The sequence below is a fragment of the Ictalurus punctatus genome, chromosome 14 (genome assembly GCF_001660625.3).
Source record: "Ictalurus punctatus breed USDA103 chromosome 14, Coco_2.0, whole genome shotgun sequence".
Taxonomy (NCBI): Eukaryota; Metazoa; Chordata; class Actinopteri; order Siluriformes; family Ictaluridae; genus Ictalurus; species Ictalurus punctatus.
The window spans coordinates 17594242-17608668 of record NC_030429.2 but is presented as its reverse complement, the minus strand read 5'-3'; the positions used below and the strand labels follow the sequence as shown (position 1 = coordinate 17608668).

The following is a 14427-nucleotide window of genomic DNA, read 5'->3' as shown; positions in this document are numbered from 1 at the left end:
AAATGGATGTTTTCTACTGTTATTATCCCGAATAATCATGAACTGCTGCTGAAAGGATCTCATTTTGACTAGCAGCAGCACTCAGCTTTAGCAAATTCCGAGATTTGGCAGTCCAGTGAACTTTTCTGAACCAAAAAAAAAATCAAAAACATGCAAAAATAAATTTTATGGGTCCACAATATGGAAGTGATGTTATGTAGCAGGGACGTGCAGAAGGGGGGACTCTGGGAGCTCGATCCCCTGCCTTTTTTTTCAAAATTATTTAAAAGTACCTCTCTCAACATTAAATAATAAACAATTATATTATGTAAAAAGCATTTGAATTCAAATTACCATAATTTCCGGACTATAAGCCGCAACTTTTTTCACACGCTTTGAACACTGCGGCTTAAACAATGATGCGGCTAATTTATGGATTTTTACGGGCTAACGAGCTTCATGCGCCCAAAACATTTAGCCTCGTCAAATCGGATGAATGAAATTACAGAACAGGTCACAGTGGACCAATGAAACTGTTCGAATTAAATCAAACACACTCACACTAAATTCTTCAGATCAGTCATTTCATGCACACACCCTCATAATGGAAAACACACCAAGAAATGCATATGATGCAGCTTTCAAGTTAAAGGCGATCGATCTGACTGTCGAAGAAGGAAATAGCATGCGAAGAGCAACTTTTGCTCAAGTCTGCCAGTGGATCCTAACAGCGTGGAGCAGTGTCAAAAAATCTATCACCGATGGGTTTTGAAAGGCTGGACTGCTGCGTGGTGAAGAGGACAGCACAAGCTCAAGGGCGAATTTGCCTCGAGACGTAACTGACATCGAGAGCGACAACGAAAGATAGACTGAGGAAGTGTGTGACAAAGTACCGGTAATTCTGAGGCTGTTCAATTCCGACACTGAAAAGACGTCTTTAGTGGTTTTAGTGCACAGGAGGAAGATGAAGATAGCGATCAATGACTTTTCCTGGTACTCAACTGTATTTTTTACGGTATGTATTTAATTAAAAGTTAAAAAAATCTTTCTGTGTAACATCTTTCTGTGTAAATATCTCATGTTACAACGTGGACAACTGCGGCTTATAGACAAGTGCGACCTATAAATGTACAATTTTTTTTTTCCTTTTTAAAGTTAGTGGGTGTGGCTTATATTCAGGTGCGCTCAATAGTCCGAAAATTACGGTAACACGAGAGCGTGCACAAAACAGTAGCAAACTAATCACAAGAAAGCAGGAGAATTTTCCTATTTAATTGTCCGACGCGAGTCTGCCGTCAGATAGCCTCGTTGTCATGACGCAATCCTGATGCGTCTCGCTTCAACAGGAAGACAGGTATGCTGAAATCACTAGCTCTTTTGCTAACCTTTTCGTATTAGCAGCATTTTATATGCTTATTGCCAGTAGTTTTCAAATTCATTGAGAGGGAATGTGTTGGTAAATACTAGCTACTTAAGTTTGTTAAATTTCCAGACATGCAAGTAACCTTGTTATATTATATGTATGCTATACAGTCAGTAAAGGCACGATGCCAAACAGACAGAGACGGCAGAAAATTAAAGAAAAACTGAAGGAGGAAAACATGGGTGAAAAAAAAATGTGACATGATCATTAAAATCTCAATTTAACTTTTTAAAATAAACAGCCAGTTCAGCAAGCTGTGCTTCAGTTTTATGGAAATCAGAGTGCCACTGCCAAACATAAGTTTAACTGTGAAATTAATAGTTTTACTGACTTTACAGTGAGTGACATACAGTGGGTGTGCCACTACAGTTGTGGGTGGTAATACTGCAGTTTTTTTATTTTTTATTTCATAATATTTCAATCTTCTTTTATAGATTCTTTGGATTTATCGCTCCACTAAAATTTGCCATTTTCTTGGAATTATTTCTATGAATGTAAACATAAAATAGCAATAGGTTATATTAGTAGCCTAATGTAATCCTCATATTCATTATTGTGGCCACACACAGTCTGTTTCCAATGTCTACCAGAGTGATAAGAATATGTAGCTAAATTAAGAATGGCAAAGTAGTTAAAGTAGTAAAATTTGCTCTTTGGTGATATAGCCTTTTGGACATTGGAGCCCCTGCCCCTGAGGAACTCTCTGCACGTTCCGCTCGTGTAGGATTTTGTAATAACTGTTGACTACATTTTCAACATTTGACTTCACAGAACTCATCTTTATTTAGTCTAATAGCTAATAGTAGTGTGTTTGGTTTCACGTGTGTGTTTTAGCTCTGCATTCCACTCTATGATTTCATCTGCAACCTAATGGATTGAAATTCCACAGCTCTAGCCCACAGTTACTCAAAGGAGTTAAACACACAGCATATGCTTGATGTAGTTCATACAACAGACAGAAACAAGCATTTCCTATTGCTGAAACAATGACAGGATTATAATCAGCACAGATTATTGGTTGTTATTGGCTAGAAAACAAGTGGCTATTTTTCCATCTCCAAGTTTATCAGTGTACTGCTGGTACCCATTTAGATGTACAATGAATGCGATGTACTAATCACTAGCTATTTTTCCACTGATCGAGTCAATAGGGATCTGTCGGTCAGTGAAAATACCTCTCACACTGCCAGCATAGCATGAGAAATAATAAAAGCAGTATAAATGATCACAGACAACTAAGACACACGAGTAGTGTTTTTCAATAATATCTATACACACTGAGTGCTAAAAAGCAGCCCAAAAGTGTCAAACTTGGATCCAGCGTGATAGCCGAGCCGTGATCAGAGTGAGGTAGACCATTTTTGGCTCATTTGCTATTTGGTTTCACACTGCACATAACTGGAAAAAGAAAAGAGAGAAAAAGGGGGAAATCTTTGGCTGAGGCATGCAGGTCTGAAAATGTACTTGTAAAATCAGAAATACAGCAATTAAAAAAAGGTAACCAAACCTTTGATAAATGTGCATATATATATATAAATATATATATATAAATCACGAGAGAATGAAGAACACTGAGCCAGCACTAAACAAATGATTAGACAATTATATAAGTAACTGCTTTAAAACATTTCTTGCACCAAATCCACTGTTTACTTTCCCTGTGGTCCCTGCTGTGCTCACACCTGCCCAAACAAAAATGTGAAAACACATTAAACTCAGGCTGTGAAGGCCTTGGTAATTAGTTGATGAGGTCGCTGAACTCATCAAGACTGAACAATCAGATGCAGTATGTGTGAAAACATGGGGCAACAATGCTGTAAATATTTTTAACATCACCCATATATGACCATTCAAACGCCTGGAAACATTAGATAACTATTTTAGTACATCTCTGGTCATTATTTTGCAGCAAGATGAAAGTTGATGAGGCATTTGGTTGGATTTGAGCAGCTACAGCGTTTCACTTCAGAATCTATCCTAATGCTGCTGTCATAATTCACATCATCACTAATGACCAATGAAAACAGTTTTACTAGCAACCATACGTGCACACACCACAATGTTTCATACACAAGGTAGACTGCTTTAAATCATTAGGTGTTCTCTTTCTCCACACTTCTCTGCCACTCGTTAGTCTTTAACTCACCCGTCTGCAAGTCTTTGCCCCAAAAGGGGGGGGGGGGGGGGGGGGGGGGGTTAGTGTTAGACTAAAGTTTGTTCATCCCATCTCTGGAAATTCATTTGTGCATCTTTCCTGAATGATGCAGTATCTGCGTGGTCCCAAGATTTTTATATTTGCATGCCATTGTTTGCACGGTTGCTCGTAGTACCTTCAGTTGTTTGGAAATTGCTCTAAATCTATCGAAACCGGCCTGAATTTTTTCTGAAGTCTTGGTTGAATTGCTTGGATTTTCTCATGGTAATCAAGGGCCAAAAATGGCACTGGTTCCTCTAAAGGTAGTCCCTTTTACAACTACAGGTGCACTCCCAATTAACTTCTAATTATGGTAGTTGCCCAATCAAAAGCTTCTAAAAAATCATTGCATCAATTTCTGGAATCTTCCAGACTGTTTAAAGAAACAGATAAATTTGTATGTAATCTCTTAGATTACTATTGACCCACTGTTATTCTGATATAGTGAATTATAGCTTAAACAAATCGATTGTTTTAACATTATCTTTAATGTGAACTAACTAGATGCCCTAATTGACTTGCCTAAAGAAATGCATGGTCATATGAAATGAGTGAAAATGTGAAAAACTGGGATTGAATGACTTTAGCTTAGGTGCATTTAAAGTTTTGACCTCAAATGTAGACCAAACTGCTAATTGTGCTAATTTGCGAACAGTAAATGTAGTAAGAGAGAGAATAATCCAAAGACTCTCCACTAAATCTTTCACTGCTGCTTTCTCTTGGGAGGGCTTGTGGCAGATAACATCCAAGAACCGACTGATTATTTCACTGACCTTTATGGAACATCTTCAAAGAGGGCAGTGCTTGGTAAATCCACCTGAGTTCAGGTAATTAAGGTAAAGGCCATAAAACTCACATCAATGTAGTGAAAATGTGAGAAGTAATGACATTTTTGGATATCTCTTCTTTAATTGTGTCCCAATTCTTTTTGAATGGAAAATGCGAACATTTTAGAATTTAAACAAAGAAAAAACCCCTCAAACTTTCACTACAAATGAAATGTGGGTGTATTGTAGAACAAGACAATAATCTAAAACATAAAGCATAACCAAAATAAAAATATTTTTATAAGGCATTGCCATGACCCTCTCTATTTAAACTGTTAAACTAAGAAAGAAGCCCATCCTAAGAGCATCTCACAAAATGCAGTGCCTAGAACGACAATCGTCATTATTTGTGGTGGTGATGAGAGACAAAAAACCAACGTTTTGGTCTTGAACATCAGGTAACAAAATGGGACTTTATACAAAGAAAAGGTAGATGATAAACCCACGGTAAAACATGGAGTTGGATCAGTGATGCTTTGGGGATGGTTTGTGTCTGGAGGTTCAGGGGCACTGTGAAGATTAGTTTAAAGTAGCAGGAAAAAATCCACTACTTGATGTCCCTGTAGTTTTACTTATTGCAAGTGTTATTCTTTTTAGACTGACATTTTTGCTCATTTGCATGATGGGTGCCAATAAATCTTGAGAGAATTGTTATTGTATTACAACTGAGAGGATCTAAAAGCTGTTCAAAGAGATACAACAGACTGGCAGGAGCTGGAAGACAAGTTAATAAACAATATTTATATCATTCAGAAAGGAAAATGCAGACTTTTCAACTGATATTGTTACTGCTTTATTTTCCACTATTATTATCTTAAGAAACTTAATGCACCAAATGTCCTGTTGCTATAAAATACATTTCTTTGATTTCTACATTAGTGCAAACATTTGTCCTCAACTGTATAGCACATAGCGCAGGATGTGATTGGTAATTTTGATTTGTCTGGTAGAAATCTATTTGCTGGTGTTTATAAAGCTGAATCACCACTAACTTGAATGAATGAAGGCGCTAGTGTTGTTGCTGAGAGGAAGCAACACTGTCACAATATGAAGAGCAAAAACATTTACTAATTGTACTAATGGTAACATATATATATATATATATATATATATATATATATATATATATATATATATATATATATATATATATATATATAAACAAACATAAAAGCATCTTTATTTTAACTTGCATTACAAGAGATCGAAATAAGAAATGGACTGCTTGAATGAAAGTAAATGTGCCATTAACCCTAACATGTTATAATATATATATAAAATTTACATAGTTTTAAGACCCTAAGTGGAATTTACCTTGTTTTGAATGTTTATGAACTAGTATACTTATACCAATGCATAGCATTCTAAAAAGTGAGGTAAAACCTACCTGGCAAGCATTGTAGAGCAGCTGGTGCTCAAATTTCTTGATACCCAGGATTTGCTGGAACATCTCGTAGAGCTGTTCCTTACTGAGGATGAGCTCGGACACGGCGCTGAAGGGCATGCGTCCTTGCGACCGACGGTGGTCTTCCTCTCCCTTGAAAATGGCATCATACTTGGTGATCCAGGAGCTCAGCACAGTCTCTTTGCTCAGGCCATCGATCTCGGGCAGGCTGCGCACACGGCGCTCAATGTTCTTCTTGAAGACCTCCCGGAAATCACTGGCTGAGCAGCCTCCACTCTGCACCATCCGTGTCACACGCTCACTCTTCAGAAAACCCTGAAGGGAAGGATTTGAAGGGTTCAGTTGGTTTATGTGTAAAAACTATTTTTTATTTTTATTTTAAACTATTATTTTTCTTGAGAGACATGGTTGAGGTTTACTGTATGTAATTTCAAGGTCTCATCTCCAAAATTTCAACATCTTTTTCTTTTTTTTTTTTTACTTGCTCTATAAGAGATTGAAATAAGAAATGGACTGCTTGAGTGAAAGGAAATGTGCCACTAACCCTGACATATTATAATTTCAGTTTAACTGTATTGTTATTTATTGTTTCTTTTACTATTAGAGCCATTTTTGATCTATGAAGCACAGTGAAACATAAAAGGAACAGCAGATGGGGATGATTCTCATCTTCTTCCAGCAGGTAATGGAGTGGAACGAAGTCGATTTAGCTGCATTGGCTCTAAAATGACAGAAACATGTTCATACTAAACCCACAAGGATTTCAACACTGATGTACAACATGAAGAAAGGTAGCAGCTCACACCAGGAACAAATGCACTCAAGTTCCATAAACATGAATCATTTGTAAAGTCTGAATCAAAACTGCATTTCAAGAATAGTTCAAATGTGAAACGTATATATGTCTAAGATTAATTAGAAACTGCATCATGTGCCCATGAATGAAATGTGACAAACATTTCCTGTACCAGAATCACTGTCAATGTAAAATGTGACCCAGTGAGCAGTAACAATCCATTCAAAAACAAAACCAGCAAGACACAGATATGCTTCAGAGCTTTACAAATTTTATTTCATATGCATTTTCCCCAGTGTCCCACACATGCAGTATAAAAGGGTGACTGTAATTATTATCCTGCCGGGAGAATTAATCACTTCCTTCCTCCCTGTTGAGGTGTCTCTGATAATTAGAAACATGCAGTAATAAGGAACAAGAACAAGACTTCACGTTCCTTCTTTACCATAAAGTGTGCTCGCAAGGTCCTACACTGTAAGCTCAGTTCCATATATTCCCTAGCTATGAAAGTTACATACAGCCACACTACTACGCTGGTTCTGTCATTTCTAAGCCTGGGACAAAAATATTAGGAAAACCTAATAATATTACTTGCTTAGGGCCATATTCAGAGTTGAGTTATACACGAGTTGTAAGAATTTAATAATGAAATGGCGCACATCAGTATTCAGACATAATTTTTCAGTCTTTTTGTAAAACTGCCTATAAATGTTTGTGTAAACTAAATGTTTCCACCAGATTTGCCAAAGTTTCAGAAACGCTGTTTTTCTTGCTGTTTGATAAATGCCATTTCCCTGTAAATTACCAGGCGCATGCATGGCACAGCAGATTTGCATTTGGTGATGCCCACAAAGCTCTATAATAAAAAAACAAAGCTCACACAGCTGGAATGACAAACACACACAAAAAAAGACTTTCTTAGAGGTAGAAGTGGAACTTACTTTGATTCACGTGTATGCCAATAAAATACATTATTTAACAGTATAAATATACACTGTATATTATTCAACAGTGTCTCCACAACTCTCAGCCAGAATGCACCAATGTGCCCACCCCAATGGTGTGATGGAGAAGAATGGTGTGTGTCCAAGGAAGCCTGATGATGGCATACGAGGGAGTATATGGCACATTGCACCTTGAGTCATACCAGATTCGTCACTTATTGGTCATTTATTGCTGGCTTTAATAAAGTGTTGCACAGTATTAAAAGATAATGCCATGGAAAATGGAACCACCTGAGCCACTGCAGCATGTCCTCCTTTTATACAGTGACGTTCTTAATTGAATGACTGGTCTTATTTGTCTTAATATATAGATTCCTGTTTGTTTACTATTTTTTTTTCCTTGTTATTAATTTATATACTTATTCATAACATTTATTACAAAATACATAAGCTACATAAGCATATGAAATACATAAGCTATACACTTGACAGTGTTATATATATTTTTTTTTAAAGTGCAGTAACTCTTCAAATTAAATGATTTGAATCTGATCGTCAAGGTTTACATTAGTTAGTCTTCTGATGCATAAATTTACACGAGAGCACAAGTAAGATACAGACGTTTTATGAAAGGCTGATATATTTTTCAACATCTAGTTTTAAATCTGAAACCTGTTGTTAGTATGTGTTATTGATTGTTATTTTAAACAACAGTGGTCCTCTGATGCAGCTGTAATACTCCACAATGCAGAAAAAGGTCAGCATGTCAAAACTATCACACAAACATAGAAACAGGGCATATTCCAGCTCTACTGGGACCACTTGCCCCCTGCAAAACAAGAGTTTTATTTCCTGCTCTCACTGGGTGGGAGGATAGCTTAGTCCCTTTCTCCCTGACAACTGGAAGCAGTGATAATGGTCGTCTTAATGCTTGCATTTGTGCACGATCCGTTGTCATACAACATTGAAAAGATGCAGTGGTTACACATGCTGTGCAGAAGCACACGTTAGCTCTTACAGCCTCTCAGACTGGGAGCTTTTCTGCAATAAGGAAGATTTACAATATACAGTAGGTGGAAAATATACACAAGAGTTTGAACATAATAGATATAATTGTTGGAGCTGCTTCACTGAGATTACAATAAAGTCACAATACTTATAAGAACTGAATTAGGCATTTCAAACTGGATTGCTTATTTGGTGGACTAGTCTTTGCTTTGTGTTAACATGAAACTACAAAACATGAATAAACACACTGTAAATTATGATGTTTATGCATTATCACTGGATGAAACACTTTAAACACTATGGCTTAAACAGGATTTTGCGATTGTACAAATTAACGTAAACCACCAGTATTCAGAGGAGCTTGCAGTTTTTTAAAATTTCTTCAGATTTGGACCAAGATGCATCATGTGATGTCATTACAACACGCATTCAGTCAAAGCCTTCTTCAATTCATGTGCGTTGAACAAGAGTACAGCTAAAAGGTCTCATTTACCAACAAACATCACTATGAAAGATGTGAAAAACAATTGCATGCAATTGCAATTTTGCTAATTCAAGTAGTTCCCTTTCATAGGGAACTCAACGTTGCATGAGCTTCACACTGTGGGATGTGGGACCTGGGATCCGCACTTGCGTGTGACTGATATGTGAAGTCTTTAAAATTACACCTGTCTATATGCCTGCCATGGTCTTCACTGCGCTCTATTTTCAGAAGAATATATATTCCTTTTCTCTTCCGTCACTATCTTGTGCAAACAGAATGAGCTTTAGAGAATTCAGAAAGCGTGTTACTCTCTGCTCTCGTGTTATTACAGAGGCGGGACACATTTTTTTGTGTGAAGGGGGAACGTGCTGTGGCACGGCGCCCGGCTCTCTCGCTTCTCAGCTGAAGGAAGATGAGTTTCGGAACCTCAGGATTTTGGGCCGGCCGCTGTCGAGGCAGTCGGCCAGCTTAAATGCTGGGGGTACTATACGGATCTGGAGGGGGAATCGGAGACAAGCGTTGATCTCTCGCTCTTTCCTTTGTATCTTGCTCTCCACTCCTGGTATGGAGAGTCAACCCACCCTCTCTGACTCCGAGGAGCCAGAAGGGGGGAGCCAGTGAGAAGAAGAGCACTCTCTCACACTGCAGAAAACTCCCTCTTTTGTCCCCCAGAAGTGTAACATGAAGTGTCATGCTTCTGGGGAAAGCAGTGTTTATAACCCTACAACGCCGGATTATTTGGCCATCGTGGGGGATAGACGGTACGGCTTTTTTGCTTTACCGAAGGCGGAGGAGGCGCTTGCGAGCCACCTCTCTCCATCAGTGGCAGCAAAATCAGGGGGGCCGGCAAATCCTTCCAGGCCGTGTAAGACCACCTTGGCGAAGCTTATGCGGCAGCGGTTCTTGTTTGTGGGTCTCAGTATACAATGGCAGTGTTGCAGGACTGACAGTCAGACCTGCTGAATTGTGAGAGAGGCACAGAAGGCGAGTGTGGCAGCCTCCCTCCCCCTGCAGAAAGCCAGTCACAGCCAGCTAGTAGGCCTGATTTAAAAATTAATAATCAGTGCCTAAAAGAAGCGGTCCTAGGCGGTGCTGTCACAGGGCAATGAAAATCTGATGCATTCCCTCCAACAAAATGTGGAAAGTTAACGTCACTAAAGACTAAAGTTTCTCCATAAGTTCCTTCCTCCATAGAAAAGGGTTCTAGGTCCAGTTCATAACTTCGCCCCCCCTTGTTTCAGAGGCGTGCTCACCACAGTAGTCAGCCCAGGAAGTAGATCTCTCCTGGAGAAAGGGGCCATAGAATATGCACCTCTTTCTCTGAGGGAGGGAGGTTTTACAGCCGTTATTTCCTGGTCCAAAGAAAAGACGCTGTATGCGGCCAATTTTAGAGCTGCATTATCTGAACCATACTCTTCAGACATACAGGTTCAGGATGTTGATGCTTAAATGTATCATTCCATAGACTCAGTTTAATTATTGGTTTGTGACAATATTTCTAAAAAAAATAAATAAATAAAAAGACAAATTCAAACTCAGGAATTTCCTGAGGTTCATGTTTGGAGGCAACGCGCATCAATATCGGTTCTTCCTTTCGCTAGCTTTATCCCCTCGCATCTTTATGAAGTGCATGGCTCCCTTGTAACTCCAGGGCATCCATGTGCTAAACTACTTGGACAACGGGTTAATACTAGCATGGGCCAGGAATCTGGCGATTCAACGTTGTTCTTGCCCACGAGAGCTTGGGGCTCAGGTTGAACTTCAGGGAAAGTTGCTTCTCCAGTCGAGAGCAACTTTTCTAGGGGTTATATAGGATTGCATATGATAAGGGCATATCTATCCCCAAAATGGACAGGGCAATCCTATCAACATTGAGCAAGATAAAGTTAGGTCTGATCATCCCCTCCAGTCTCTACAGAGAGACTGTTGGGGCTTATGGCAGCAGCAGCCAATGTTACACCACTGGGCCCATTGCACAGGAGACCGTTCAGTGGTGGCTGAAAGTCGGGGGTTTCATCCAAGGACGAAACTCCTGAGAGTAATCAGTGTCACACGGTGATGCCTATGTGCTCTGAGAACTTGGAGGTGTCCCCGGTTTCTAGCCTCCGGTTACACGCTATGGGTGTCTCTAATCACAAGATGGTAATGTCAGATGCCTTCCTGACGGTCTCTGGAGTGGCCCTAATCTACTGTATAAATCACCTAAAATTGTAGGCTGTACTCCTAGCACTGAAATTCTTCTCCTCAGTTGAGAGGTCACCATGTGTTAGACAATAAAGTGGTGGTCTCATATCAACCACCAGGGAGGATTACGTTCAAGTGGGAACTTTATCATGGTGTGAGGGACACCAGTGAGACCCAGTAAACTGCGCAATGGCTACAGTCATGGAGTTCTTACAGGAACATTTCTCAGCAGGGTTGGCTCCTTCTACAATTAGGGTCTACGTTGCCGCCATTTTGGCCAGCCACACCCTTATTGATGGAGCCTCTGTGACAGGCCATACCCTCAGTATGATGGAGTGACTATACCCATTCCCACAGCATGAAGCTCACGTAACGTTGAGTTCCCTTTAAAGGGAACGTCTGTTTTATGAATGTAACCCTGTTCCCTGAGAAGGGAATGAGGCGTTGCGTAGCTTTGTCATAACGGGGTATGCCTGTAAATTGCATCTGCGCTTCAGACAAAGAGAAGCTGAGGACCTGGTTTACAGGCGCCATTTTATAGCTGCACGATATGCCAGGTCACCTGACCACAGCAGGCCTATAAACAGGTGTGATTTTACACAGACTTCATATACCAGTCGTGCGTGAGGGTGCTTCCCACGGCATGAAGCTCACACAATGTCTTGTTCCCTTCTCAGGGAACAGGGTTACATGTGTAACCCAGATGTTTTCTGAAAAAAGTTAAAATAAATAAATAAAAAAAAATAAAAAGTTGCATCTCAAATTTTGACAATAGTCGCAGCAAAATCAAGCATTGTGGCCACAACGATCACAACAGAATTTGAACAGAATTTGCATTTATAAAAAAAATCTATTAAAACACAATTGTTCATATGTAATTACATAGCTATGTGCATTTATTCTACTGTATACAAGTTACATTAATGCCTTTATTTGCCTGTAGTCTTACAAGTGTGGAGCTGGAGAGAAAACCAAGAGAGCAAACTCACGAATAGATGATCATACACATAGATAATTATGTTTCTGGTTATTTTTGGTAACATGGCCATCGTGATTCAAAACAGCAGCACACTTAAATATATGTTCACATAAGGCTATACAGAAACCCCTACAATGTCCTGTATACCTAGCAGGAATACAATGAATAATATATATATATATATATATATATATATATATATATATATATATATATATATATATATATATATATATATGTGTGTGTGTGTATGTGTGTGTGTGTGTGTGTGTGTGTGTGTGCATCAAAAGTGATGTTACATTATGGTACAATAAACATGTTAGGGAGAAGTCTGCATTACTTGTATTGACATTACTATTTGCTTTTCCAACAGAGCATATATGCATATACTAGGTACTGAGAGTGTATAGGTATTGCCACTATTATTAGCCTGATGTACTCTTTGATGTAGAATTTTGAGTAGGAGGGATTTGCAAAGCCAGTTTAGATATAATAAAAATGTACCATGATGATAAATCTGAAATCAATTACTTCTAATCAATTTAATGATTCTAATAAATTTAATGATCTGTTCACACTCTGCACCACAGAACAAAAAGTGGGAATCCAAAGATGACACTATCAGAACTGATCATTTATCATCAACTGGAGACCCAACTGATTCAGCAAAGTATATCAGTGGCCCAAACAGAGCACTCAAAATTACTGAAACACAATAAATATATAAGAAAAAAACCTGGTCATAGTTCAGAATGAACAAACAAGGTTTTTGTAGCAAATCCTCGGTCACAACTTGTTGTGGTCAGTCACATGCATTTACCACTGACAGGTGAAGTGGATAACACTGATTAACTCATTACAGTGGCACATGTCAAGGGGTGGGATATATTAGTCAGCAAGTGAATAGTCAGTTCTGAATGTTCACATGCTGCCTAATATATCCCACCTAATGTAATGAGATAATCAATGTTTATTCACGTCACTTGTCTGTGGTTTTTATGTTACGGCTGATCAGGGTATATGCATTATTTAGCTCAATGGAAGGGAAACCAGCTACATCGCTACAGACATTTAGTCAGAAAGAGATGAGTTTTCAATTTTTCATTTTAATTAGCCTCACTGGTCTAATTAGAGTCTATATATTTTTCACATCAAATTCAAAATAGATATCTCACCTATTCAGCACCTGTCTAGCTAGTCTGAAATAAAACTAAACAACCACTTATTCATAGCCATAAACTAATCATTAAAAGTTAAGCATTAAAGGCTAACTGTTCTCACAATTCTGCCATGTTAGCTGCTTACCTGTATGTAACTGTACCTTCCCTGATTCAGAGTAATACTGCACAGACAGTGGGATCTCAGTGATCCTGGGGTACTCATCAAAAGGTTTGAAATTTGAAATCCCAGTACTGCCAAACTGCCTCAGTTGGGCCTTTAAACTTCGCTGCTTGAGAGGAGCTGCATTATTACTTCAGCTCCTTCCAAACGTAGACATAAAAAAAAATAAATAAAAAAATAAAAAAAAAATTTCATTGTGCTGCACGTGTACAATAAAGCCTGCCCCCCCCCCCCCCCTTCTCCTCTATATTCATCACACACTGAAGAGATCTCTGTGAGAGCCTCAAAAGGCATCACTCTTTGGTTTGTACTTGACACACAGATTTGAATATCACTCATGGTCTATGGGGAAACAAACTAACAATAAAAAGAACCTTCTGGCAGAATTCTCAAGGGGATCATTTTAAAAAAGAGCCACACTACTGTGTTCATGGATTCCCTGTGAGTGCACACCTTTCACTAAGAAGCACACAGCAGGTGAAAAACGCATGAGTTCTACACACAAGGTAGAATTTTTTTTTTAAGCGGACAGTTACCTTAAGATCATGATATTTTAAAGGCAAGAAAAATGAGTTCATCATGGTGGTTTAATTGCTTCAGCATTATATGAATACCAAATCAATAGGAAGGTAATTGCACTGTATTAGTAATAATATTCTCATTTTGAAAAGCTGATACTTCACAACAGTATACCACATTCAAGCCACTAGTATAGACACTGTAGGTGGGCATTTAATGTCTTCATTTTGTGCCAGTACAAATGTCAGACATTATTACTAATGAATTGGCCACCATGTGATTTCCTCTCACCCTGCTGTTTGGCTTAATTGGTGGATTAAAATCTTATTCAATTATTTACAAGC

The 14427-nt window shown here is 38.6% G+C and overlaps 1 protein-coding gene across 4 annotated transcripts in view; it reads right to left on the bottom strand.

The window, feature by feature from the left end:
- The window catches only part of cadps2 (Ca++-dependent secretion activator 2), a 138472-nt gene that overhangs the window by 89043 nt on the left and 35002 nt on the right, over positions 1-14427 (bottom strand). For all 4 annotated transcript variants that reach the window (XM_017485062.3, XM_017485067.3, XM_053685932.1 and 1 more), the window contains exon 3: positions 5811-6143. In XM_017485062.3, the coding sequence (XP_017340551.1) occupies positions 5811-6143 (333 nt within the window). The remainder of the gene's footprint in view (positions 1-5810; positions 6144-14427) is intronic.